At 38.9% G+C, this 24,732-nt stretch overlaps 1 protein-coding gene across 1 annotated transcript in view; it reads right to left on the bottom strand.

The window, feature by feature from the left end:
* The window catches only part of COL4A1 (collagen type IV alpha 1 chain), a gene marked incomplete at its 3' end in the record, with an annotated part of 122,662 nt that overhangs the window by 2,823 nt on the left and 95,107 nt on the right, over positions 1-24,732 (bottom strand). Inside the window, exons 31-50 of the mRNA XM_080612875.1 lie at positions 24,508-24,621; positions 23,974-24,141; positions 23,333-23,422; positions 22,256-22,408; positions 19,343-19,441; positions 19,162-19,251; positions 18,155-18,294; positions 17,141-17,271; positions 16,960-17,036; positions 16,123-16,221; positions 15,557-15,607; positions 13,536-13,721; positions 12,742-12,875; positions 9,622-9,694; positions 9,101-9,172; positions 7,047-7,175; positions 5,510-5,608; positions 5,150-5,362; positions 3,460-3,637; positions 79-193 (exon numbers count right to left, since the gene is read on the bottom strand). Of these exons, the coding sequence (XP_080469001.1) occupies positions 79-193; positions 3,460-3,637; positions 5,150-5,362; positions 5,510-5,608; positions 7,047-7,175; positions 9,101-9,172; positions 9,622-9,694; positions 12,742-12,875; positions 13,536-13,721; positions 15,557-15,607; positions 16,123-16,221; positions 16,960-17,036; positions 17,141-17,271; positions 18,155-18,294; positions 19,162-19,251; positions 19,343-19,441; positions 22,256-22,408; positions 23,333-23,422; positions 23,974-24,141; positions 24,508-24,621 (2,411 nt within the window). The remainder of the gene's footprint in view (positions 1-78; positions 194-3,459; positions 3,638-5,149; positions 5,363-5,509; positions 5,609-7,046; positions 7,176-9,100; positions 9,173-9,621; positions 9,695-12,741; positions 12,876-13,535; positions 13,722-15,556; positions 15,608-16,122; positions 16,222-16,959; positions 17,037-17,140; positions 17,272-18,154; positions 18,295-19,161; positions 19,252-19,342; positions 19,442-22,255; positions 22,409-23,332; positions 23,423-23,973; positions 24,142-24,507; positions 24,622-24,732) is intronic.

Below are 24,732 nucleotides of genomic sequence, written 5' to 3'. Positions count from 1 at the left end.
CTTTCTCAGAGCAGGAGTGTAGATAAAATGCTGAAACAAATGCTTTTCTCAGCTCAGAGTATGCCCCAGTGTACTTACCATGACAAAGGAGTAACCAATCCAAAGTGAACTCCAGCCTTCAGGACACGGTGGTATTTGAATTGTTTGACTGTGAACGGCTATTACCATAGCAGGAGCTTCACACACAGAACATCTAGAAAGACCAAGACATGAATGAGCTACAGGCACTTCAGGATTAATATTACTTATTTTTTTAGAAGTTACTTTCTTTAAGAAATCTTGAATTAGAAAATGTTGCCACTTTCAGAAAAAAAAAGAAAACTAAAATGTTTCATTTAGAAAAACAACCATTTTTTCTGTCTATTTTGGGACAGCTTAAGTCTTATTCCTATTAGCCTTCCTATGAGCAAAGAACAAGAGACCTCTTACCTGAGTATTTAAATATATTTGTCTTTTTCTAGTCCCATTTGTACTGTAGTTTCTAAAAGTGCTCAATGTCATGAACATGAGACGCAAACATTATAACTCAGCAAGTATCAATTACAAGTGGTCTACTGTGATCAGAGTGAAGCCATAGCAATTCACCATCCTAAAACATAGCCATGAGTGACTTCCAGAGAGAAAGCGATCTCTCTGGAAAATGTCTTACAAGGCTAATCTAATCTAATTCAGACTCTTCCCAATGTATTTTCCTTGAAAGTGGCTTTTATTTACAGTTGTGGTATTTATCTCCAGTAAGAGATTTTTGGCAAAGTAACTTGAACAATGAACTTGAAAGCAACTCTCCAGAAAGCTGTGCAGCAGTTCTTTTACTTCAGACAAATTCATTGTGTCTCAGAACTGCTATGTTACTGAATAATCCAATGACCAATCATGCCTTCACAGGTGAAGCATAACAAATGTGAGCTGAGCTGGAAATTTTAATCTGGGAGCTGGTAATAAAGAATTTGGTAGATATAATCCATTTTCTTTTTTACAATGCCTAACTGGCTTCCGCAGTTAGCAATGATGAAAATGATTCAAAGCAGAACTAAACAGTCTGATTCCAGTTATCAGAAAAGTGGAAAGAATCAGGTGCAAAACGATTAAGTTGGATACTGGAAAATGCACAGAAGCAAAGGAATTCAGAATTAAAGCCTTCTATTTCTGATTTGTGAAGACTGCTTTCATACCTACTGCCTTCATCTTCAGTGCAGAAGTGAGAGAGTTATTTTAAGAAACACATCGATGAAAGAGTAAGTTGAAAGAAGAATGTAAAGATGCTCCTGTTCCCAGAGCTCTGCTTTGCTTCAAGAGATTTCTGGTATTTCAGTGGAAGGCCTTACATGAAAAGAAGTCCCATGACCCAAGGCTACAAGTGACACTTCTACACGTTTTCAACTTTTAGATAGGAAAAGCTGCTGGGTTAAAAGCCTCAACTAATAAAGTAAATGGAAAGAATAGCCTTCTCAGATTCCTTGCTGGTTTAAAAAATGTGTATTACAATTATCTCACTCTTTATTATGGCTAAAAGATGAAAAACCCACATACACACACAGGTACACATACACGAGTGTGTGTATATACATATATATATGGTGCAAAAGCTACTCTATCTGCATAAGATAAGGCAAAATGTTGGTGGGTACCTCCTTGAGAAAGAGTTTCATAAGTGATTGTTAAAGGCTACTTTGGGTGCTTGATCAGGGAATGCATAAAAGCAACATGCTCTCGTGAGACCTCACTTGGGAGTATTGTGTGCAGTTCTGGTGTCCTCAACATAAAAAGGACATGGAACTGTTGGAACAAGTCCAGAGGAGGGCAACAAGGATGATCAGGGGACTGGAGCACCTCCCGTATGGAGACAGGCTGAGAAAGTTGGGGCTGTTCAGCCTGGAGAAGAGAAGGCTGCGTGGAGACCTCATAGCAGCCTTCCAGGATCTGAAGGGGGCCTACAAGGATGCTGGGGAGGGACTATTCATTAGGGACTGTAGTGACAGGACAAGGGGTAACGGGTTCAAACTTAGACAGGGGAAGTTTAGATTGGATATAAGGAAGACGTTCTTTACTGTAAGGGTGGTGAGGCACTGGAATGGGTTGCCCAGGGAAGTTGTGAATGCTTCATCCCTGGCAGTGTTCAAGGCCAGGTTGGACAAAGCCTTGGGTGGCATGGTTTAGTGTGAGGTGTCCCTGCCCATGGTAGGGGGGTTGGAACTAGATGATCTTAAGGTCCTTTCCAACCCTAACTATTCTATGATTCTATGAATTTCAGAGGTTGTTCATTTGAATTTTGCTGCAAGTCAAGCCCCTTCCTTTCACATCCAATGAACAACCGAAAAAATAAGACCAACAAAACCTATAGCCTGTCTTGAGAATCTTGCCCTAAATCTGCTCACTCATTTTCAAGGCACACCAATTTCTATGGCACTAAGCCAAAAATAGGGTAGAGAGTACAAGCCACAAGATGGATTCTATTATGCAAAATAAGTATCAAATGTTTTGCAGTAGAGACAAATAGTTTTTTGAACATACCAAGATGTCAAGATTACAACCCACTGATGATCTGAATTGTCCTTTCTCTTGGGTGGTTTATACAGACCCGAGAAAATAGTAACAGCAGTCTCCGCTCCCATTCACTTTCCATGGCAAGAAGAGGGATCAGCAAGAGCTGATATAGATTAGAAGCAATGACAGGAATCAAAGTAATGCCTATATCTAACAATTATCAATTAAGCTATAGATTGGGTATTCCTTGTCAGATTCTTATCTAATGACAGTGGTACAGTTCACCACACTCTTCTCACTCTCTCTGCCTTCAGCACTGGGCATATTATGCCAGGATAGTTTTTGCTAGAGGTCTCGAAATTTAAAATGGACCAAAAGTTTGACATGTTGGATTGATGCAGAACAGTTACATGCCACACTTTATGCTAGCTAAGAATCTGGAATTATTAAAAAAATAGATGATTGATTTTGCAACTGTTTCCTTTAATTCACACAATGGTTGTATTCAAGCCGTGTGTCCAAAACAACGGAAGAAGTCTGGCAGCCTAATGAATGATAAAAATGCTACTATTTTCAAACAAAAGAAAACTGAGCCCTGAAAAGCTTCTAGCTATTGCTAATCAAAAAACAGAAGTGTTTTGGACAAGAATTGTGAATAAATTCAAAACTTTTTCTCATTCCAAGGACATCATAACTTTAACAAAACATTTCAAAGCAAATCTTTTCATTTGCATTAGACACAAAATAAACTACTTTATTTGTTTGGGTTTCCCTCCAAATGGATTTATTTTTGATCAAAGTCTAAACTGAAAACATGCACACTTTGAAACACTTCATCAAAGGAACTCAAACTTTAAATTTAAAGGCAGGAAATAAAAATGTACAGATTAAAAGCCTTTCCCCAAAAAATAATGTACCATATGCACTTTTCACAGGCTTCTTCATTTTACAAACACAGCACAACTAAAACTGTACCTGCTGATGAATGGTCTGATACTATCACCAGTAATAGGAGCCATACTCATTGGCATGGGTTCAGGAGTGGACAGCCAGTAGGAATAGTCATTCCTTGATGCAAAGTTACATACGTTGTTGATATTGCAGAATAAGAAAGGCATGGTACTAAATTTACGAAGACAGCTTCCCGCCGTGCCTGAAATGTTAAGTGAAAGGTTCCTTGTTAACCCATTTTTGTTGAACCATTGCCAACTGCCAAGCAAAGATTTCCAGGAGCAGCTAAAAAGCAGGTTTCACTTGTTCTGGAGGGCCCAGTTCTCTCTGAGGAAGTAACTTCTCTTACTCCCTAAGGAAGGGACAGGGCAACATAAGGAGTAGCCCAGTCTTGCTTGTAGAATTATGGAATAACTTAGGTTGGAACAGAAGTCTAGAAGTCACCTATCCCAAACCCCTGTCAGTTAGAACAGGTGCTTGGGTCCATAGCCAGTTTGAGTTCTGAATATCTCCAAATACAGAGGTTCAACAACCTCTCTGGGGGTTCTGTTCCAGTGTTTGAGCAACAGCAAGGTAAAAAAAGCTTTTCTTGATGTTTCACTGGAATATACCTCATACTTGTGTCCCTTGCTTCTTCTGTTACTGAGCCCCTCTGAGAAGAGTTGATTCCATTTCTCTACCCTCTCTGTAGACAGCTCTAGACAGCAATAACAGCCTTTCCCTACATTTCTGTTAAGGCTGAGCAAACCCTTACAGTTCCATCATACTGTCCAGATCCCACTAGCCATCTTAGTAGCTAGCTTTTGTATTTACTGTGGTGTGACAATAATATATTTGTTCTGGGAGGCCCAAGTCTGGGCACAGATATATACCAGATGTGGTCTTACAACTGCCAAATAGAGGGGAAGAATCACTTCCCTCCATCTGCTGGTTGCACTCTTGTCAATAGAGGTCTGTAAATTGGGCAAGGGGGAATAGGTAGTTGTTGTTGTTGCAAGGGCACATGGCTAACTCATGTTCAGTGCTGCTCACCAGGACTCTCAAGTCCTTTTCTGCAAAGCAGCTTTCTAGCAGCAGTCTGTACTGCTGCCACTGGAAGCATAGTCAGTCCCCAGTCTATTCTGTTGCACAAGGTTATTTTGTTCTATGTGTACCACTTTGCATCTGCCTTTACTGAACTCTGTGAGGTTCTCAGCCCTTTTCTCCAGCTTGGTCAGATCCTTCTGAATAGCAGCTGTGTCCACTAGGGAATCAATCGTTCCTCCCAGTCTGGCATTACACATTACAAACTTGCTGAGAGTGCACTCACCCATATAATTCATAAAATCATTGAGCTGTATTTGCCCAGTACTAATTCCTGAGAGATACCAGTAATCAACAACCACCACTCAGGCTTTGTACATCTGACCACATTCCTCTGAGCCTGACGAAACCATCAATTTTCCGTTGACCTTATCACCTACTTAGCCAGCCCATATCTCTCTAATTTGACTACAAAGATACTATGGATGACCACATCAAAGGCTTTGATAAAGACTTTCTTAGGTAAACTGGCACTGTTTCCACTATATACCAAAACATTATTTGTACCAACCGAGAAGGCATAATAAATCACCAGCTAGCCCAGAGTAATTTTACACGTTTGCTCAATACAGTTCTATTAATGAAAGAAACATTTGGTTTCTAATTAAATTCTAATCTGTTCTCTACTTACCCAGATCTTGGCCATGTGCTCTTTCATTGCCTTGTACATAAAGCAAGGAGTAGCCATGGTAAATCAGCCTTGTTCCAAATGGACAAGCTGGTTCTTCAGTGGTTTGACTGTGTCTGGTAACAAGGAAGCCATGAGCAACAGATGGTGCACCTGGTGGGCCCATAGCCCCAGGCAAACCTTCAGGGCCAGGTGGACCAGGGAATCCTCTGGGCCCTACAATACAGAGAGTCTCCTTTTACCTCTTAGACAGCAGTACTCTGCCTATATAACTAAATAAGTTAAATTAGACACATTCACACCTAGTGTCCTATGTTATTTTTATATGAAGGAATCAAGTCTTTGAAGAACTCATGGGCTTACCTGGGGGACCATAAGGACCAGCTTCTCCTTTTTGCCCAGGTTTACCATCAAACCCTGGACTACCAGGTGGTCCGGGTACACCTGAAGGTCCTGTCACCCCTGTTGAAAAGCGAGGAATAGTTATTACTAGATATTACTTCCTGTTAGTTCTGACATTTTGCCTTTTTATTCAGTACAGCACAGGCACACCTCAGCATAAACTAAAGTCATGCAGATTCAGTGCATATATTTCAATATCTAGAGCACATATGTGGGTTACTGCAGGCAAAGTGATTATAATAGAGAAGAACAGAGAAGTAAGCAGAGTGTGTGCTTCTAAAATAATTAGCATTCTCCTGGAATATGAAAAGGAAGGGCAGCAATCTCTTCCCTCTCTGCTTATCAAACAAAAACAAACCATAAACAAGTTGGGTCAGGAACACTGGGAAAATCAGTATTCTCTTAGCTTCTTCCCAAACAGGTTTTCAGACATACATTATATCCTCCCTGTATCAATTTCTAGGGATGCTTTGAATCCTACATAAACTCAGTAACTCTGACTGGGAAAAAGAAGTTAAAACCATCAGCACCATAGCAACATTTCTGTGGCACATGACATGCTTTATAGCTAGGCATAGCTGTCATTTTCCTGGTCACTCAAAAAGCAATATTGTGTTCACATATTGAAGTGACTACAGAGAATAGCGACACATCCCTTACAAGCAAACCCATGCTGTGTTCAATCACTGAGATTATTTCATAGCTATTTCTTAATGGACAGCAGCTACAAAGTTGTAACCACACCTTCAAAAGCAATCTTCCATTATCTATTATATTAAATAGAAACAAGATATTCATTATATTCCACTGTAATTCCCTATTATTTTCTCATAAAGCAATCAAGAACAAAGATTTCCATTAGAATATTACTAGCTTAAGAACACCTCTGAGCACCCACTCACCATGTCCTGTCATTCTGAAGGACATGCGTCCTTGTGCTAGCATTTCATTTGTCTTATCCTTTGCTCCATTCTCTTATTTATTCTCTTAAACTCATTCTCTAATGAGTTTAATTTTTGCAGTTTACCTTTTCTATATAAAATTGCAATCTAGGACTATGAAACAAGCTTCCTCAGGAAGAAAGCACTTTTCACTCCAAGATCAAAGTGTTTTTCCTCATGCTTGTATTCTCCCAGAGACAGACAGTAATTAAGTTTGGATTCAACACTAAAGACAGAAGATACCCTAACAAATACATTCTGGGGAAAGGATGAGCAGTGTGTCGCCAGTCATTCTGCTTACTGCTGATCTCAGATACTGATGTGCTGACTGCAGAGTGAGAGCCTATATGAAAATCATCAGGAAGGCATCTGTTCCTGGGACTCTTTCGGATGAGCTCCAAAATGAAGGAACTCTCCTCCTCATTGCTGACACTGTTTTAAGTGGCTTATAAAAAGCTATGCAATATTTTATCAAAAATCTTCTAGTGTCTAGCCTGCCACTGGTCTATTTTTACATTACTTAAAATGTGTTTCTACTTCAAGTTTGAGACTCTCACCTTGCTGTCCTTTGGGACCTGGAAGTCCTGGGAATCCTTTGAGACCAACTGGTCCTACAGGGCCAGGTAAGCCAGGATCACCTTTAACAAGCTGAAACGCACCTGGTGGGCCTGGTGGGCCTTGTAAACCTGCCAAAGTTAACAGAGGAAATCAGCACATATTTAGTATTGTACAATAAAAAAGTGAGAAAACAATGTTACCTTGTAGTGCCATTTAGAGTCAGAAAACTGACAAAGCCTGTATCTACAAGATATCAGTGTGTCCAAGACTTTATATGTGCATTGAGTAGGCTCATACCTGTTAAGAAGCCAAACCCAAAACTGACTGAGGGTAGAAGACAATGGGGTTCAAGGCGCAACGGAGGAAACAGCCTAGGCTGGGCCTATGCCACTGACAAGCCTCCAGTAAAACCTAAGTAGTTTCACATGCTGCTGCTACAAACCATATTGCTACCTCCTACATTCCCATCTCCAACCAGGAAGGACAGAGCAGGCCCACAGATGTAGCTCTGACAAGAAGCCCTGCGAGCAGGGTGATATGGTTTAGTCAAGGTGTAGGGCATGGGTTGGACTCGATGATCTTGAAGGTCCCTTCCAACCTGGTAATTCTGATTCTGATTCAGGGTGTGCAAACAGGGAGTGGCATCTGATGGGGGTGACATTGGCAGGTTGGGCAACAATTTGCTCAGAAGAGCTGCACACTTTGCCAGTTCCTGGGCTGCTGCCTGCTTTGCTCCCCAGCATCCCCCACAGTCATGCCAACCGATGGCTGTGCAAGCCTATCCAGAAGCTTGAGGTCTCCAGGGAATTACAATTAGAAGGATAATGTCTTTCAAAAGAATTACCATTTTTAAAGTGGACTATTTTCTAAGAATTGTAAGAAGACTGTGACCTGTGGAATGAAAAAGGCGTCTACAACTGCAAGGCTGTAGCTGAAACCCAAACAGAAGCACTACAGCCTATCTATGTTGACATCTCCATCCAAACAGACCTCCCAAGGACTGAAATAGCTGCCCAGACCTTAGGTTGTTTGCAGTTCCCTCAGCATGTTTACAGATGACACCAACCTGAGTGGTGCAGTCAATAAGCTAGAAGGAAGGGATGCCATGAAGCAGAACCTTGACATGCTTCAGAAGTAGACCAGTGTGAACCTCAAGAAGTTCATCAGTGCCAAGTGCAAGGTCCTGCACCTGGGTAGGCAATCCCCAATATTAATACAGACTGGGGGATGAATGGCCTGAGAGCACCCCTGCAGAGAAGGACTTGTGGATAGATGAAAAACTGGCTATGAGCCAGCAATATGTGCTCACAGCACAGAAATCTGATCATATTCTCAGCTACATGAAAAGAAGCATGGCCAGCAGGTGGAGGGAGGTGATTCTTCCCCTCTATTCTGTTCTCATGAGACTCCACCTGGAATACTGCATCCAGCTCTAGGATCCCCAGTACAAGAAAGACATGAACGTGTTGGAGCAGGTCCAGAGGAGAGCCATGATGACGATTAGAGAGGGCTGGAGCACCTCTCCTTTGAAGAAAGTCTCAGAAACCTGGGGTTATTCAGCCTGGAGAAGAGAGGACTCCAGGGAGACTTTACTGGAGCATTTCAATATATAAAGGGGGCTTAAAGAAAGATGGAGAGATATTTTCTACCAGGGTCTACAGTCACAGCTCAAAGGGCAACGATTTTAAACAGAAAGAGGGTAGAATTAGATTGGACTTAAGAATTTTTTTTACAAAGAGTGTGATGAGGCACTGGAACAGGTTGTCCAAAGAAGCTGTGGGCCTCGAAGTGTTCAAGGCCAGGTTGGACAGGGTTCTCAGCAACCTGATCTAGTGGAAGGTGTCTCTGCCGATGTCAGGGGGGTTGGACTAGATCACCTTTAAGGTCCCTTCCTACCTGAACTATTTTATGATTCTGTGATTCAGATGCTGATACCATGATATATAGTTTAATATTCTAACTTGTAACACTCAATATAAGGGGGAAGGAGATACCATTATTAGTTACATTTTAACAACATCTGGGATAAAAAAAGCAAGTCTTCATATTATACCTTTAGATCCAGGGAGACCTTGGTCACCTCGTTCACCCTTAAGGCCTGGGAAGCCAGGAGATCCTTTTGGACCTGAAGTCAAAGGAAATATTTACATGAAAATTCAGTATGTTCTTGATTTGGAAGGTTATGTGCAGAATAATCATGTACCACCCCTGACCATGTAAAGGTCACCACCTCACCACCCATATAAAGGCCATGACTTTATTTACACAAGCATTTTTTAACTGTTTGCAAGAATAAGATACAACAAACAATGATGACTGAAACCAAATTTACCTTACTTCAATTAATAATATCTTTAAATACACTTAAAAGTAGCAAAGCAAGACAACAGGTAAAAGGCAAAAAACCTTGAGAAAAATCTCTATGTTCTTGTATGCTTTCTCATGCAGTTTTCAATGTCCTGTTTCAGTAATTCCTAACAGTCAACATACTTTGAGCATCTTTTTCGAGAGAGGAAGGATATGAAAGTGACATCTTTACATACTTTTTAGGAACATGGTAAATGTTCTTCTCACCTGGAACACCTGGAACTCCCGGAGGTCCGAGATCACCCTTTTGACCAATATCACCTGGTAAACCAGGACTACCCTGTATAAAAGAAGAAGTTAAATATAGTTATCCTACACTATTAAGATATGACTCTCAAATAGTCTGGGTATTTTCAGAAACCTATAAAAAGCACATTTAATATGAGAGAAAAGCCATTAACTTTAAGGAATGATTATTCTCTATCATGACTGGATAAGAAGCTTCTCTTCTAGGAACAAGCATGACACCTTGTTCTTACTAAACTATTTTTTGCCTTACAAAGATACTAGTTTAGAATAAGGTCTCACTAACAGTATAGCTAATAAAAAAGTTCTCAACCATAGACTGTATATATTGTCATGAAAAACATCAGCAAGCACAAAGCTCAGCAAACTCTAATTTCTGTGCAGTCCCACAAGGCAGTGGTGTCATATAATTGAATGGGGTCATTCTAGATCATATCAGACTTGAAATCTTCTACTTTCACATGTGGAATGAAATTGAATGTGCTCAACAATTTATAATGCTCTGAAGATTTTTACTTCTCAACAGAGCTAAAATAAACAAGGACTTAAACACTTCAAATACAATGTGAACTCATTCTTCTGCCTTAACTATTATAAACTGTTCTCCTGAAATTAACGGTAACAAGTTCACTATATAGCCTCAGTTCAAGGAAAATCAAGCCCATATTTCAAAAGACACTGTAAATAGTAACTTAAATGACTGTCAATTTCCTTTTCTTCTTTTGTCTATTGCAGAGCATCTACAAAAGGCTTGTAAGTAGAGTTTCTCCCTGGCTGAAGCAATATGGCAGGGACAGTCCCTTATCTAATAAAATGTGAACACAGGTGGAGGAAAGACACAAAATCCCTTTGCTAAGTAACCTGCTGATCAGAGGTTGGAGATGTGAATTGAGTACTCGGTGAAAAATAATACCAATGGCAGGATTCACCTCACCATATTTAGAGAGCAAAAGGGAGTGGAGTGATTTTTCATTTGATATATGTTAGATGTTTATACTAAGGTGAGAAGAATGGCTCCCTAAAAACTTCTCTTTCCACTGACTATAAAGGGAGAAGAGATAACTTGCTCAAAAATAGATGTCAACAATGAGTCTATCGAAGTCAAACAAAAGAAATGCTACCGCTGGAGCAGTGAAGAGAGGTATTAATGAAGTAAGGTTCACTAGTTTCCTTCAGCCACATAGTCGTAGTACACAGGATTGTTTAAAGAAATGGCCCTCTCTTTGTATCATAACATGTTAGCTTCTCTAGCAAAAAACAGGAGGGCTTACATTCATTCAGAAGACGGTCATGAGTCAGAGCATCTCACTATAAGAGGGTTTTTTTGATAACCTTTTTTTTTTTCTTTTTAGGTTATAATTATAAAATGTAATAATTTATAAGAAAATTTTATTGGAAGCTTTCCACAAAATACATTTTCCACAACAGTATGCAGATTCCCGAACTTTTTTTTCCCCCCACTATATATAGCTTGGCAAACAACATTCTGTTTTGGATCTGTTTCAAACAAAACAAAATTATTTCAGTTCATGAAAATTATGAAAATGTTTCTTTTCTCATTGTAACTTTAAAATGCACAGAAAACCCATGGGATTTGTACTTCATGCTCTGATCTCCACATTCACTTTTTTTTTACTGGATTTTTGGACAGGCTGTGTCACCCATGTTGTAACAAAATCTCCTTTGTGATATAGGTTACCATGTACCTGGAGACCAGTATGAGCAAATGAACTGTAATCAGGACAGGAGCCTGTCACACTGGGGAGCATGAAGACATTAGAAACCCATCTTAGTATGTATCACTAGAGGAAGTTTAACATTGAAATAACTCTCACTGGAGAATTTCACAGTGACTTAACAACCCAATACATTGTGGCACACAGATAGTAAAGTATTTTCTTCTGACTGAAAGCACAGAATCAAAATCCTTTGGCATTTCCCATTCTTCAGAAACAAACAGTCTTGGACTGGTATAACAACCCATGAAAACTTAAGAATTTTCTGGCACATAGAAACTTGGCTCTCTGCAGAAGCACTGCAAATTCTTAAAACAGTGGAAATATACTGGAATGTTATTTTGAAATTTACTACCTTGAAAGCTGGTATGGTATGGTCTCAAAGATAAAAACGTAAAGCCAAGACCTAGTGTTAGAACACTGAATCAAATCCTTAATGTCTCTGCAAAGTGAATCCTGGATGCAGAAAAGGATGTAGCAGATCTTTGCATTATCAAGAATAATGTTGGCATTTCAAGGCCATTATCAGTATTTTGCTTTTCACATCAGGACCTTATTCCTGAGTCTTCCTTCTCCTTGTATGCCAGGAATTGTTGAGTCATATCTGCCTACTTTCTTATTCCTTCTTCTATAAATTTTATTATTATTATTTTCTTAGTAGGAAAGAGGAAATTAAAAGTTAAAATACAGGCCATATTTTTCAGCGTGGAAAAAGGCATCAGACAGTCTGAGTGAAAGAGTATAGAAGACCAACTATTCTAGGTAACTGTCCTATTCTACTTTATTTTCCCTAATATACACCAAAGGGACTAGTTTACACTAGGGAAAATGAATAATATATACCAACAATGTATTAATAGCATTGCCTGTTTGTATTTCTAAATCAACAGCTATATTTCAATCACTGACAGTACTGAAAGTGCACTTTATTTGAAAGGTTTCATAACAAAACCAAACAATTCAGGTATTTTCAGAAGGCAATTTATCGTGAAATATGTAACCTTTAAAATTAACTACTAATGCATTTGCAGGATTTATGGATGTGCTGCAGCCATCCTGTACTCTTAATACACTATAAATTACATTCTGGGTGTTGTATGTTACCACTCACTATCTATAAATTTCTATGAAGTTCATTAGCTCACTAGGGCTTATTGGTAAGCAGCCTTTAAAAGGAGAGAATTGAAATGTTTTCAAACTGACTTTACATCGTCAGCAGGGAGTCCCAAAGGCACTTTAAGCATAAAGTATCGTTATTTTGAACTTGAAACATCTATGAGTAATAGATCCATTAATTACAAGAACCACACTTCAGAAAATCTGGAGTGTACTGAAAGTAACTTACTGGCAATCCCTGGAACCCCGGATCACCTTTGACTCCTGGACTCCCAGGAGTCCCAGGCCAGCCATTGCTCCCCTGCTCTCCTTTGGCCCCTTTCAGACCTGGGGGTCCTGGTGGTCCTGTTGGACCTGGTAAACCTACAAACCAGAAGAAGTGACTATTTAGTGGCAAAATTCATTCAGAGCAGTACCTGATGAAGGACTGTCTCAATCTACAGATGGGCAGAATCAAAGTAATTATCATGACAACATTTCAGGAAAATAAGAAGGAGAATCTGTTGCAGTGATGTCCATATGACTCCCCATCCCATCATTTATCAGCCTGTGGCTGACAGAAAATACTTGAGAGTTTTCTGTATGTGCAAAACAGATGGTATATTCTCACGTATGAAAGTGGCAGAGACCTACTGCAGCTCTTCTCTACTCTCCTCCTTATCCTCTAGCACAGAGCCATTCACTGTCAAGATAAGGCCACACTGGGCTGTTTTTAAACACATTAACACTCCAGGATATAGGAACATATAGCTATGGAAGCCTTAAAACAGTAAATAAAGCCCAGAGGGAAACATGGAAATGAGAGGCACTCTTCTCAGCATTAGAAAGACTTCTGGACAAAACCAACTGCCTAAGGACATGAAATCAGCCTGTTCTAGGACATAATGCCAATACGAAGGGGAGCTTTTCTCCGACCTGTGAGAAGAGGATATAACAAGTATATGCAATATTTATTATATCATTAATTAATTAGTTGAGCTTTGATTAACAGCAGTACATTAATACCAAAGATAAAAGAACTACCTGGAAGGCCAGGTTGGCCTTGGGGTCCTCTGTCTCCTTTAGGGCCCTCAATTGCACTTCCTGGTAGTCCAGGAAAACCTTGGCTGCCCTTAGGGCCTGGTGGACCAGCATATCCTGGTTCTCCTTTCAGGCCTGGGATCCCCGGACTTCCTGGGGATCCTGGAAAGCCCACATCACCTTTTGCACCTAAGATTTGAAAAAAAGCCCAAACAACCCACAAATAAAACATGATTAGAGAAAGGATCACAATTACTGAAATCTTCTGCCTTATTATCAACTCACAGTAAGCTTTATTCCTTAAGAAAATATTGACCTTGCCTTTATACATTTGTATAAAAATGCAAAACTTTAGAAAATTATTTTCCACATTATGACATAAAGTATAAGGAGAAGACTAGTCTGACTGACATCTTTTCTTAGCTAAACTGATCACTGGCTATTTTAAACCACTCTAAAAATAGATAAACATTCACCATCTCTCTATCAGTCTTTCCAATAGGAATATAAAGCCCTCAAACCCTTACTCCATTACAATTATTATTGTCATAGCTGATTAACGGATGTTTCCTTGACTAAGCACAAAAGGACTTGCTCCTGGAGGAAAATGGAATGTTCTCTTTACTAACATCTAGATTTAGACACATAGTACTTACTTTAAGGCTTGTACAAATGGTTAGTTAACATTTGCAATTCAGTCCACGATTAAGAAGAATATAGATTAGCTGGTATAAATACAATAATGAGAGAAATAAAATTTATAGAGAACAATATCCCTGTTTTTTTGCCTAAACTGAACAGGGACTTTAAATCCTGGACTTACTCCTTTTCAAGTACAACACATTTGGAACACAAATGATGGCAGCTGGATATCTATTTACTCTAAACCCAGATATTTTTAAATGAGCTGTGCTGACAAAATGAGATGGATAAGGTGAGAAAAGTGCTCTTATAATCTAGCATTGCACATGCCTTACTGAGCCATGATTAGAAAATCTACTTATTAAGTAAGTTCTCTAATATCAGGCTTTCTCAGTAATTAATGGCTGTCAATTGCTCTAAGATGGTAATTAAAATTCTGGTTTACCACTTCTGATTGTCCACACAAATTTCCTGTATTTATAGGAAGAATGAGTGAGCATTTGAATTTCAACCTATGTAAGTTATTAAAAATCTGCCATGTCATGTTTATTTCATAGATGGGCCAGTTGAATCTTTTTGGTTCCCGGATTTTAAAAATTGAAAACTCTTTAATTGTACACAGTTTCCTTTATCAGTAGCAGCTTGATATTTTTTCAAACAGTTTCTTCTGATATTGCAGCCCAGTGTCTAGGACATACTTATTTCATCAAATGGAGCATGGTGCATTACAGACACCTTGAACAAACACTAACTCAAGCCAATCAAGCTGTTTTCACATCACAGTGTAGTGACACTCTTTGCAAAGACCACAAGTAGTCTTGAAATTGTCCATTTTCAGGAAGATCTCATCAAGTCTCTGCTACATTTTGCACCTCTGCACCATGCTCCTGTGCATAGCTTAGACATGCTATACCAAGCTACACAGAATAACAGTTTTAGCAATGAATAAAATAGCATGTGGGCTGCACTACAGACTCAGGTAAAAAAATCACTGCAGTATCCTGGCCATGAAACTATTGTCTTTAGCTGTCTGGTGCAGAAAGCCTCACTAGACTTTGATTCTTGCAAAATTAGTACAAAACAAGGAATAGTTGGAGTCAAAAGCACAGCACACAAATACATGAGTTATTTATATTACCTCATCACAGCACAGCTTGCAGTAAATTCCACACTATGAATAATTACCTATTTTAGGGCATAGCTAACTCATGTCCAAGAAGCTGTCACTGTAACAGAAAGTATTTAAACCTCTCAGAGTTTCTGCCTGCTCTGAAAAGGTACAGCATGTGAAAGAATAAGGTAGAAAGTATGTCTGAATTACAGAAGTATGTTTATATTACGTTGTGAGGGAGGTTTGCTACTTGTTTAAAGAAATATTTTACCTTTATCACCCTTTGCACCAGGAAATCCTGGAAGTCCTCTACCTGGAACACCTGTAATAGAGAAGCAGAAAAAATTAGAAGATGGGATAGACCTAAATTTAACATGTAATGAACAAAAATTTATTAAGCAAGTATAAAATCTAAATAAATGGTTTATGCAAAAGTTTTTCTGTGCAGAGACTTTGTTATATATTGGTATTGTATCTAGGAAAATGGGTCCCATATGACTGAAAACCCTACCATAAGAAAAGGCAAGCCTGCTCCATTATTTCACAGCAAAGTTACAGACTGAAATGAATTCCAAAATATACCAATTGTTTGAGGTATTGCCAGCTTTTGTGAAATAAATTCTTACAAGATTACACTGATTAAACACAGTTGCTCATCTAAATGATCACCTTTATAATGATAGATGATAGTAACTTGCAAGACAGCATACTAACTTTATTTTCTAAGGTTCCATTCGAAGTACCTCAAACCCAGCACACCCGTCTACCAGCTACTCTTGTGTAGCCTGTCTCAGTGCATTTTCAAACCCCATAAACTTAACACAACAGTCACAGTACCTTGTTCACCCTTTGCACCAGCTGCACCTGGAATCCCATCATAACCTGGCTCACCCTTCTGTCCAATGGAACCAGCAGGACCTGGAAGGCCAGGTTCACCTGAAAAAAATATTCCCATTTTTATTTCACTTTCATCAGACTTTCTATTACACCTTTTATTCCTCTAAAGAAAAGCTTCACTTATTCTTTTGCTCCCACAGAGACCGAGTAGAAGCTGCATGATGATTTCATTGTGACTTTTCTTTGAGGTTACTTCTGAATTAAATCAGTGTGAGACAGATCTCAAGTATGAAAAATTTTGACATAGCTAATTATAATGAATTTCAGTGACTTTAAAGTGCAGGAACTCCAGCAAAGACTTGTGAATGGCACAGCCCATTGCCCAATGAGATGATGTGTCCTGCAGCCAGTAAACTAAGAACAGAAGACTTCAAGTTCAAAAATGTTGTTATATTCATAACAGCAATGGACTTATTCCTCTTTAACATCTGTTGAATGATGTTAGTGTGGTGATTGAGGTTTAGGCCCATGGATCAACTTTATTGTTTTTAAATTAACTCAGAAACAAGAGAAATAATGGCTATAGCGACAACTTGTGTTGTGGAAGGTGGTAAAATCTCTTCTATAAACAGTGTAAAAGAAGTATTAGTCCCACACTACACTGACTTAGATTTAGCTGGGAAACAGCGCTGCCTTTTTTTGCTTATGAAATGAACAAATGTAGCAGGAAATAGCTGAGCTAAAACAAATGTAGGATGTCACCGTATTTGTTTTAGCCACTACCTGGAGGTGAACAATACTTTAAGTAGCATTTGATGTTTTATATTTCCTTTTTACCTGGTTCTCCTTTTAAACCTGGAATGCCAGCTAAACCAGGAAGTCCTTTTTCACCCTTTTCTCCATGGCGGCCTGGGCTTCCTAAAGAAGGGAAGAAGACATGGGTTTATATGCAGGATATTTCATATAAGTTTCACATGATTTTTTCCTGGCAATTTATGTTTTATTAAAGCACAAAGACTTGCCTGGAAATCCTGCTATGCCAGGGGATCCTTTGGGACCTGGGGCACCCGGCATTCCAGGAATTCCTGCACTACCCTTTTCACCCTTATCTCCAGATAAACCTGGACTACCTGTTCTTCCTGGTTCTCCCTAGAAGAAGCAACACACATTATAAAATCCACACATTGATTATGAATCAGCTTTTTCTGTTAGCAATGGTATATGTCAACCCTCTGAACCATCAGACATATAAAGAATTTTTTTTCCATTTAGAAACAAAGTAATTTAGGATTAAATTTGGCAAGAGATTCCACTATCAGAATTACTGACTTTTATAGCAACTGCTTAATACATACATATTACTCATGAAAATGAACAGTTTTCTGTGAATTTTTATGACAGTTTTTACAAAGTCTCTTCCAAATTAGCCTCTTAGCTTATTGTCCTGGGTTCAGTTCAAAACAATCTTTAAGTCTTCAGCAAGTTTGCTACCAGATTAGTTTTATTTTTACAATTATTACTTGTAATTTCATTATTAGCGTCATTGTATAGCTAGGAAAAAGAATGTCAAACAAATGAGAATCCTATAGAACAGTATTAGAGATTAACTTTAGAGACAGTATTAATACAGTTCTCTCTTCAGTAATATCTGAGCATTTTAGAGTTCTTTTCAGCTTCCCACTATTTTTGTCAAAGTACAGAAATACTATTTCAGTGTTATTTGCTCTGTTTGTAAAAAGCCCTTTTCACTTTATTTACTTAGCATTTCTAAAAAGTTCTTGCCCTCACCCACACTTCTAGCACGGTAAATTAGCCTATTCCAAAGAGACAGAATAAGTAAGAATCTCGGAGATAGTGGTCCCATCAAACAGAATGCACCTAAAGCTGCACATATGTACACCTTTCAAGTTTCTCATCAGGTATTTAAATAAGCACATCGAAAATACAATAAAATAGCTTAAAGACCAACAGCATCTTTTCAAATAAGGTATTTGGTTGAGACAGACTATTAAATCCTTAGGGGTATAAATACCTTTTCACCAGGAGACCCTGGAAAGCCAATTCCAGGAAAACCTGGTGCTCCTTTGTCTCCTTTTTCACCTTTTTGCCCAGGGAACCCTGGTGTGCCTGGTGAACCTGGTACTCCTGGCAGACCCTTTTCTCCAGGTGTTCCTAGTAAGAGAAAAGGAAAAATGGGTATATCAGAACTAGTGGTACCTTAGCAGTGTTGACAATGATTTTTCAGTGTTGCCTTAGCTATTCAGAGGTAGAAAAGCAATGTAACTCACTAAAAATAGGTAGTAAATTAACTTTTGAGATTCAATCAGTAAATGGGAATTTTTATGGGAAGATAAGCTCTCCTCATAAGAGAAGGTCATAATCTTGGATTCAGAGTAAATAGAGCTCTTGCTAAAAGTAAGACTTGAATAAAACTTTATGTTGATTTGAAGAATTTATAACAGGGCAACAGTGAGAAAGGGACTCTGCTGTAGCAAATTTTTCTGTACCACTTTACCATTTCAGTCTTCTACCTTTGATTTCCTAAATATCTAGGCACAAGGCCATCTGAATAGAGACAAGTTTCCGTGATGAGATATAGGTTCTTCTTCATTCTATTCTTCACCAATCCCCTTCACAATGACCTAGATCATTACAGTTTGTAGTTAACAGGCAGCACACAGCAACACACCAACATTTTAGAAGGTGGTAAATACACATGAAGCTTAATGCAGTTCACATACTTAGCAGAAACAGAGACAGAAAAAACAGGTATCACTTGGAAAACTGCCTGCCTGAAACAAATACACAAATTCTACAAATCCAGCTAAATGATTCTCCTGTAGAAACTTAGGAAACCATGCTATTATTGGTATATCACAATAGGATTGAAAAAGCAGTGTCCCAAAAGTCTAAAGTTCAGACACTGCAAACAGTGCAACCATTTAGTAGATCTACTCCAACAAATATCCTATACAGGTCTCATAATGTTCTATATCAATTTGTGGAAAACAATAGCAGGAAATTCCCAGCAGTCAGTACCTGGCAAACCCATTTCACCAACCGATCCTTTTTGTCCTGGAACTCCTGGATCTCCTGGGAATCCTGGGGGGCCCTGATCACCTTTTGGTCCTATGGACAGCAGAGAAATTAAAAGTCCCATTAATTAATGAGGTTTAGAACACCTGATGAACAGTCTCTCTGTTGCTAGCCTCAGACATACCTGGCTGTCCTGGAGTACCAGGTTCACCATCTTTCCCTGGAATTCCTGGTTCTCCATATTCTCCACGTAACCCTTTTTCTCCTGTTGCTCCATGGTCCCCTTGACACCAAGAAAGCAAACACAGTGAGATGAGTTTTATCAAAATCTGCTGTAATGCCATATAATAGTCCTTCCAGTTATTTTTTGATCACTGTTGCTTCTCTCTGCTGAATAAGGAAATGGCTGAATTCAAGCTTAATACATTGTACAGTAAAGTCACAGTTGAGTAAAACACAACTTTCCAGTTACTAAACCAGTGCTGAGGAAAGGTGGTAAATGATTACAATTTTATATGTGTCTGTGCAAATTACAAGGCAAGTTACGTCTTTAAATGAAATTGCAATTGAACATGCGTTTGAGTTAGATTAATGAGTTATTTCAGAAGTGCCAGACTCAGGTGTTAACAGAAATCATTGATTTGATTGTTCTGCTGTTGAAAAAGGTACATGCAAACAACCACTTCACAGCCAGAAATTTGCTGTTCCCTCAGTTCTATCTAATGTTAAAGCATCTTCATCATTCCAGAAAGCTTCACCTCTTATTCTGTAGTATGCCTCTTATCTAAGTTCAAGGTCCATGTTTTTTGGTCATAATCCTTTCTGTTAGTGCCACATATAGGTAGAGAGCAATAGGTTACTGAAAATAGTTCATCGAATATTTTTAAGGAAGCAGATTTAATTCAAAAGGTCCCAAGATGTCCAAAACTCTTTTCTTTCTTTCATTAAACATCACTGATCATCTTCCATAAAAATACTGTGTCTTTTCTGCATAGTTAGTATTTTAGAAGCTTTTTAAAGCATTACTGTGATATCATGCCTAGAGAGATGAAGGCAGATCATAAAATTATAGAGAATAACTAGATTATTCTTCTCTACTGGTACTAAATATCTTTGGGTTGAAGAAGATGAGATTGGCAGAATAACAGCAAAAATTGAAGGCTGGGATCTGCTTGGAACCTAAACTTCCAGGCCAATCTCCAGACTTTGTGTGGCCAGGAAAAGGTACAGCATAGATGTTAGCAAGCATTCATTATTAGTGATGGAGAGATGAAGTTAGAAACCAAAGAAATCAAGCATTTGAATTCCTCAGCAAAGGCTTCTTTACATGCATGTAACCTGTGCACCTAATTTGGATTTCTGGAAAGAAAATAAAACTAATTATCAATCAGTCAACCTTCAGCAGTAGATAAGAAAGTAATGAAAAACAACCTATGCGGATTTGGTGTAAAGTTTTTCATACAACCATACATATTAAGATCAGGAACAAATGAGAAAATTAATCTAGGTGAAATCTTTATAGGCTGGGAGCCTCATCATATACTCTTAGAAGCTGCACCTTAGCTTAGAGACAGATGCAGTCCACACTTGCTCCTGCCCTCCCTTGCAGTCCAAGGGTTTTCAAGCTGGAAGACACTTCCTATCCACATGCCTAGGCTTCTCTGAGACTCAACCAGGACACATAAGCCCAGGTCTCATTCTGACAAGTAGTCAGGACATAGTCATAAAAGGTACATAGCCTAGGAAACCATCCTGTTCCCACAGTTAGATATAGCATAGCACAGTTATTGGTGAATCACTGCCAAACTGAAAAGGAGTCTCAAGTGCTTTGTCCTGGGCTCAACGGAGAATAAATTGATGAAATGTACAGATGACACTAAACTGGAAAGCCTTAAAAAGAGAACAGAATTAGACTGCAGAAGAGTTGGAGTAAAGGTTGAAATCAACATCATGAAATTCAAAAAATGCAATACACCACATATGTGATAAGAAGTCAAAAGCATGCATCGAAATAAAAAACAATTGCGTAGGCACCAGTCAAGAAGTAAAGGACTAAGGATAATAACTAATCACAAACTGAGTTTGCTGTTGTTTCAAGAAAGGGAAATTTAATTCTAGCATGACCCAAATTGAAGTACTTCACTTTTTTAGCAAAGTGCACTCTAACAAGGATGCAGCCAAACTGGGGAGAAGTCAGAAAGGGTAACAAGAATGATAATGATTTCAGAAAACATCAATTACAATGAAAGACTGAAGGATCTGGTTGAGGAGAATGGAAAACTACGTAATGTCAGTAGCTCCCTTCTAAGCCCTACACTTCTATTTTAACTAAACAGTTATCATTTATTTAAAAACTCTTATGGGATTTTTTTAATAAAAAGTAAATGACAACATAAAGGGGACAAATAATAAAAATATATAAAATATACACTATTTTTTTTTTGAAAGGAAAAACAAGAGAGAAAATTATCTTAAACAACTAAATTTTCATGTAATGCTGAGAATAAAAGTCCAAGAAGAATGCATCGTTTAAAAACCCCTAATACCTCTACCACCATTAAGTTTCTAAATAGAAAGTTGATTGTCTTTCTCCTGCACATTTCCAGATGTTTCTAAAGTGATATAGTTTATCTTTCAGTATTGGTGGCATACGATGTGTCTTCCCTGAAATTTCTTGAGGTCACAAAAAACAGGTGTGCCAAAAAAGGCAACCCATTTTTTCTTACAGTATCAGTTGGTCTTCATGGCCACAACAGTGTTTCCACTATATGTTTACATGAAAGACAGCTTTTCTCTTCTGATAAGCACTAGTTTCTACTTTTAAATTTTCCTTTCTTTTGAGAGTATTCAGATGAAAGAGGTAAAATGGACTTTACAAGGCCAAATGGAACTTCTTCCATCCAACCAAAACCCTTTCTCTATCTGTGATTAATCTTCATTTCTATGGAGTTGAAAGATACCAGAAATGTATCTGCATCTGCTGTGTGAAATACTTTAATCTTATTTCAAAAACTAAGATACAACTGAACTCAAAGCATTGTTGCTTAACTGTATATAGTGTTGATTACACTTATCCACAGTTAGAAACTAAAGTTACCTTTTTCTCCTTGATCTCCCTTTTGGCCTTTGAGACTAACCATATCCATGGTGTCCATTGTTCCAGGTTTTCCTGGGAGACCGGCTTCACCTTTATCTCCTTTGACACCAGGATCACCCTGTGGTCCAACTACACCTTTGAAACCTTGGCTACCTATAAAGGGATAGCACAGAATATTATAGTGGCATATAAACTTATAATTAATAAAATATTCAGTAAACATGAACAAATGAAATTAGCTATTCATTCAGATTTTGAGCACCAAATACCATGCTTTGGAACATCTCCTTTATCTAATATCATGAGTTTTATACCAGGACTTCACAACAGCTCTGTCAAAAAGTTGACATATTTTTTCCTGCCTCACAGTCACTAATTTTAGACTCTGAAAACAACAGGGGTAGGAGTTTGGCAGTAATACAGTCTTACAGTACCTAAAGGAGCCCTACAGGAAATCTGGAGAGGAACATTTTACAAAGGCATGTACTGACAAGATGAGGGAAATGGCTTTAAGCTGAGAGAAGGGAGATTTAGATTAGACATTAGGAAAAAATTCTTCACTACAAGGGTGATAAACGCACTGGAACAGGTTGCCCAGAGAAGCTGTGGCTGCCTCATCCCTGGGAGTGTTCAAGGCCAGGCTGGACAGGGCTTTGAGTAACCTGGTCTAGTGGAAGGTGTCCCTACCTGTGGCAGGAGGGTTGGAGCTAGATGATCTTTAAGGTCCCTTCCAACCCAAACCATTCCATGATTCTGTGATTATTTGAAGAATTTAAATAAGACTTTCCTTCTGGCTTTTTATAATTTCAAACACAGTGCTTTCCTTGGAGTAATATCTGTAGCACCTAGCAAACCCTTACATTGTTGAAGAATGGATCAAAAATCATGGCTCAGTGCTCAAATACATGACTGCTTCTAGGATACGGCTTTCTAAATTACACTATGTCTAACTTACAGGGAAGTTACTTGATGTAAACATTTCTTAGGCCAAGCACACTCAATTTGGTGATTTCCAGACTTGCCTTCTGCCAAGAGAATTGGATTTTACAGTTTTGATTTTTAGAAAATCTCTCTTACCTTTTTCACCAGGCAACCCTCGATCTCCAACTGGTCCAGGAGTTCCCGGCAATCCAGGAGTTCCCATAACTCCCATTTCTCCTTTGGCTCCTGAAACCGAAGTGAAAGCGTGAATAACAGAAACAAAGCAAGCAGTGTAAAGAAATACACAAAACAGAATCATTTACTCTCTATCATATTAGGAATTGTACTACTTAAGGAAAAATGGAACAAAGAAGATGATTTAAAACAGCCTAATAGAGAAAACAACAGTAAAAAATAGTGTTATGAAAACCAGAACAAAACTGTTTGCAATGGTTTTTTGATAGATTCTTAAAACTTCCGATTACAGTAAACAATGCTGTCATTAAGAAAGGCATTTATTAAAACCTCATTCTGTCACTGAAACTGTGCAGAATAATCCTCTTTCATTATTATAGGCTAAAAACTAGTCCCTCAAGTCACTGGATTTGACCCACCAAAGGACTTGAATAGCAGTTCAATTACATGTGCACAGAGCTGCTTTACTGACGTAAGCCTGTGTGCTTTCCCAAGCTTGAGCTCTTTGACAGATCAATTCCTGACTGAGTGAAAGGGCATGATCTTAAAACTTAATAAAAGAGTAGTCAAAGATGATGGTTTCTGAGGGAAAAGTTGTTTACCTGCTGATCCTTTCAGTCCAACGGCCCCCTGTGGACCTGGCAGGCCGGGTAACCCCACAGACCCCGGTACTCCAGGCTGGCCAGGGCTACCTTTATCCCCTTTTGGTCCTGGCATATCTAGACCTGGGATACCAGGGAAGCCCCTTTCTCCTTTTATTCCAGGAAACCCTAGGAAAAAAAGCAGATACAGGATTAGTCCTTAACAGAGCATGGTGAACATGGTTAACAAGAATATCTGATAATGTCCACCTGCGGTTCAGGAATTACATAGCATGAAGAATGAAGACCCAAAGGCAGACAGCAGAAATAGTCCTCATTTTCTAACTGTATATATATTACCTACCAATGACCTGAGGAGACCAAACAAAATGGCGAGTGCTTCCTGGAGGCCTCGCCCTGTATTTTGGACCAAATAGAAGCAGCCCACCAACCTCACACCACAAAACGGTTCACAAGCAACGCTTGTGAACATTGTCAACACCAATATCTACTTATACCAAAAGTCCACTCCTAAGTAGAGTATTTTTCTCTCACCTGGTGGTCCCTGTGGTCCTGGCTGCCCAGCAGGTCCCGGTGATCCCTGCGGGCCCAGCCCTGGTGCGCCCGGAGGGCCCTGCAAGCCTTGCAGTCCTGGGAGGCCAGGGTCGCCTGTGGGGAGACAGAGACAGAGATCAAGTGTCCTCCGATGTCATTTGAAATCTTTGTGCTGAAGATGCTAGACAAGGTGTTTGGAAGTACTTGGCCAACAGGGCATCATTC

This window comes from Psittacula echo, assembly GCF_963264785.1.
Source record: "Psittacula echo genome assembly, chromosome: 3".
Classification (NCBI taxonomy): domain Eukaryota; kingdom Metazoa; phylum Chordata; class Aves; order Psittaciformes; family Psittacidae; genus Psittacula; species Psittacula echo.
The sequence above is the reverse complement of the archived record's forward strand: the minus strand, read 5'-3'. Positions and strand labels throughout refer to the sequence as shown.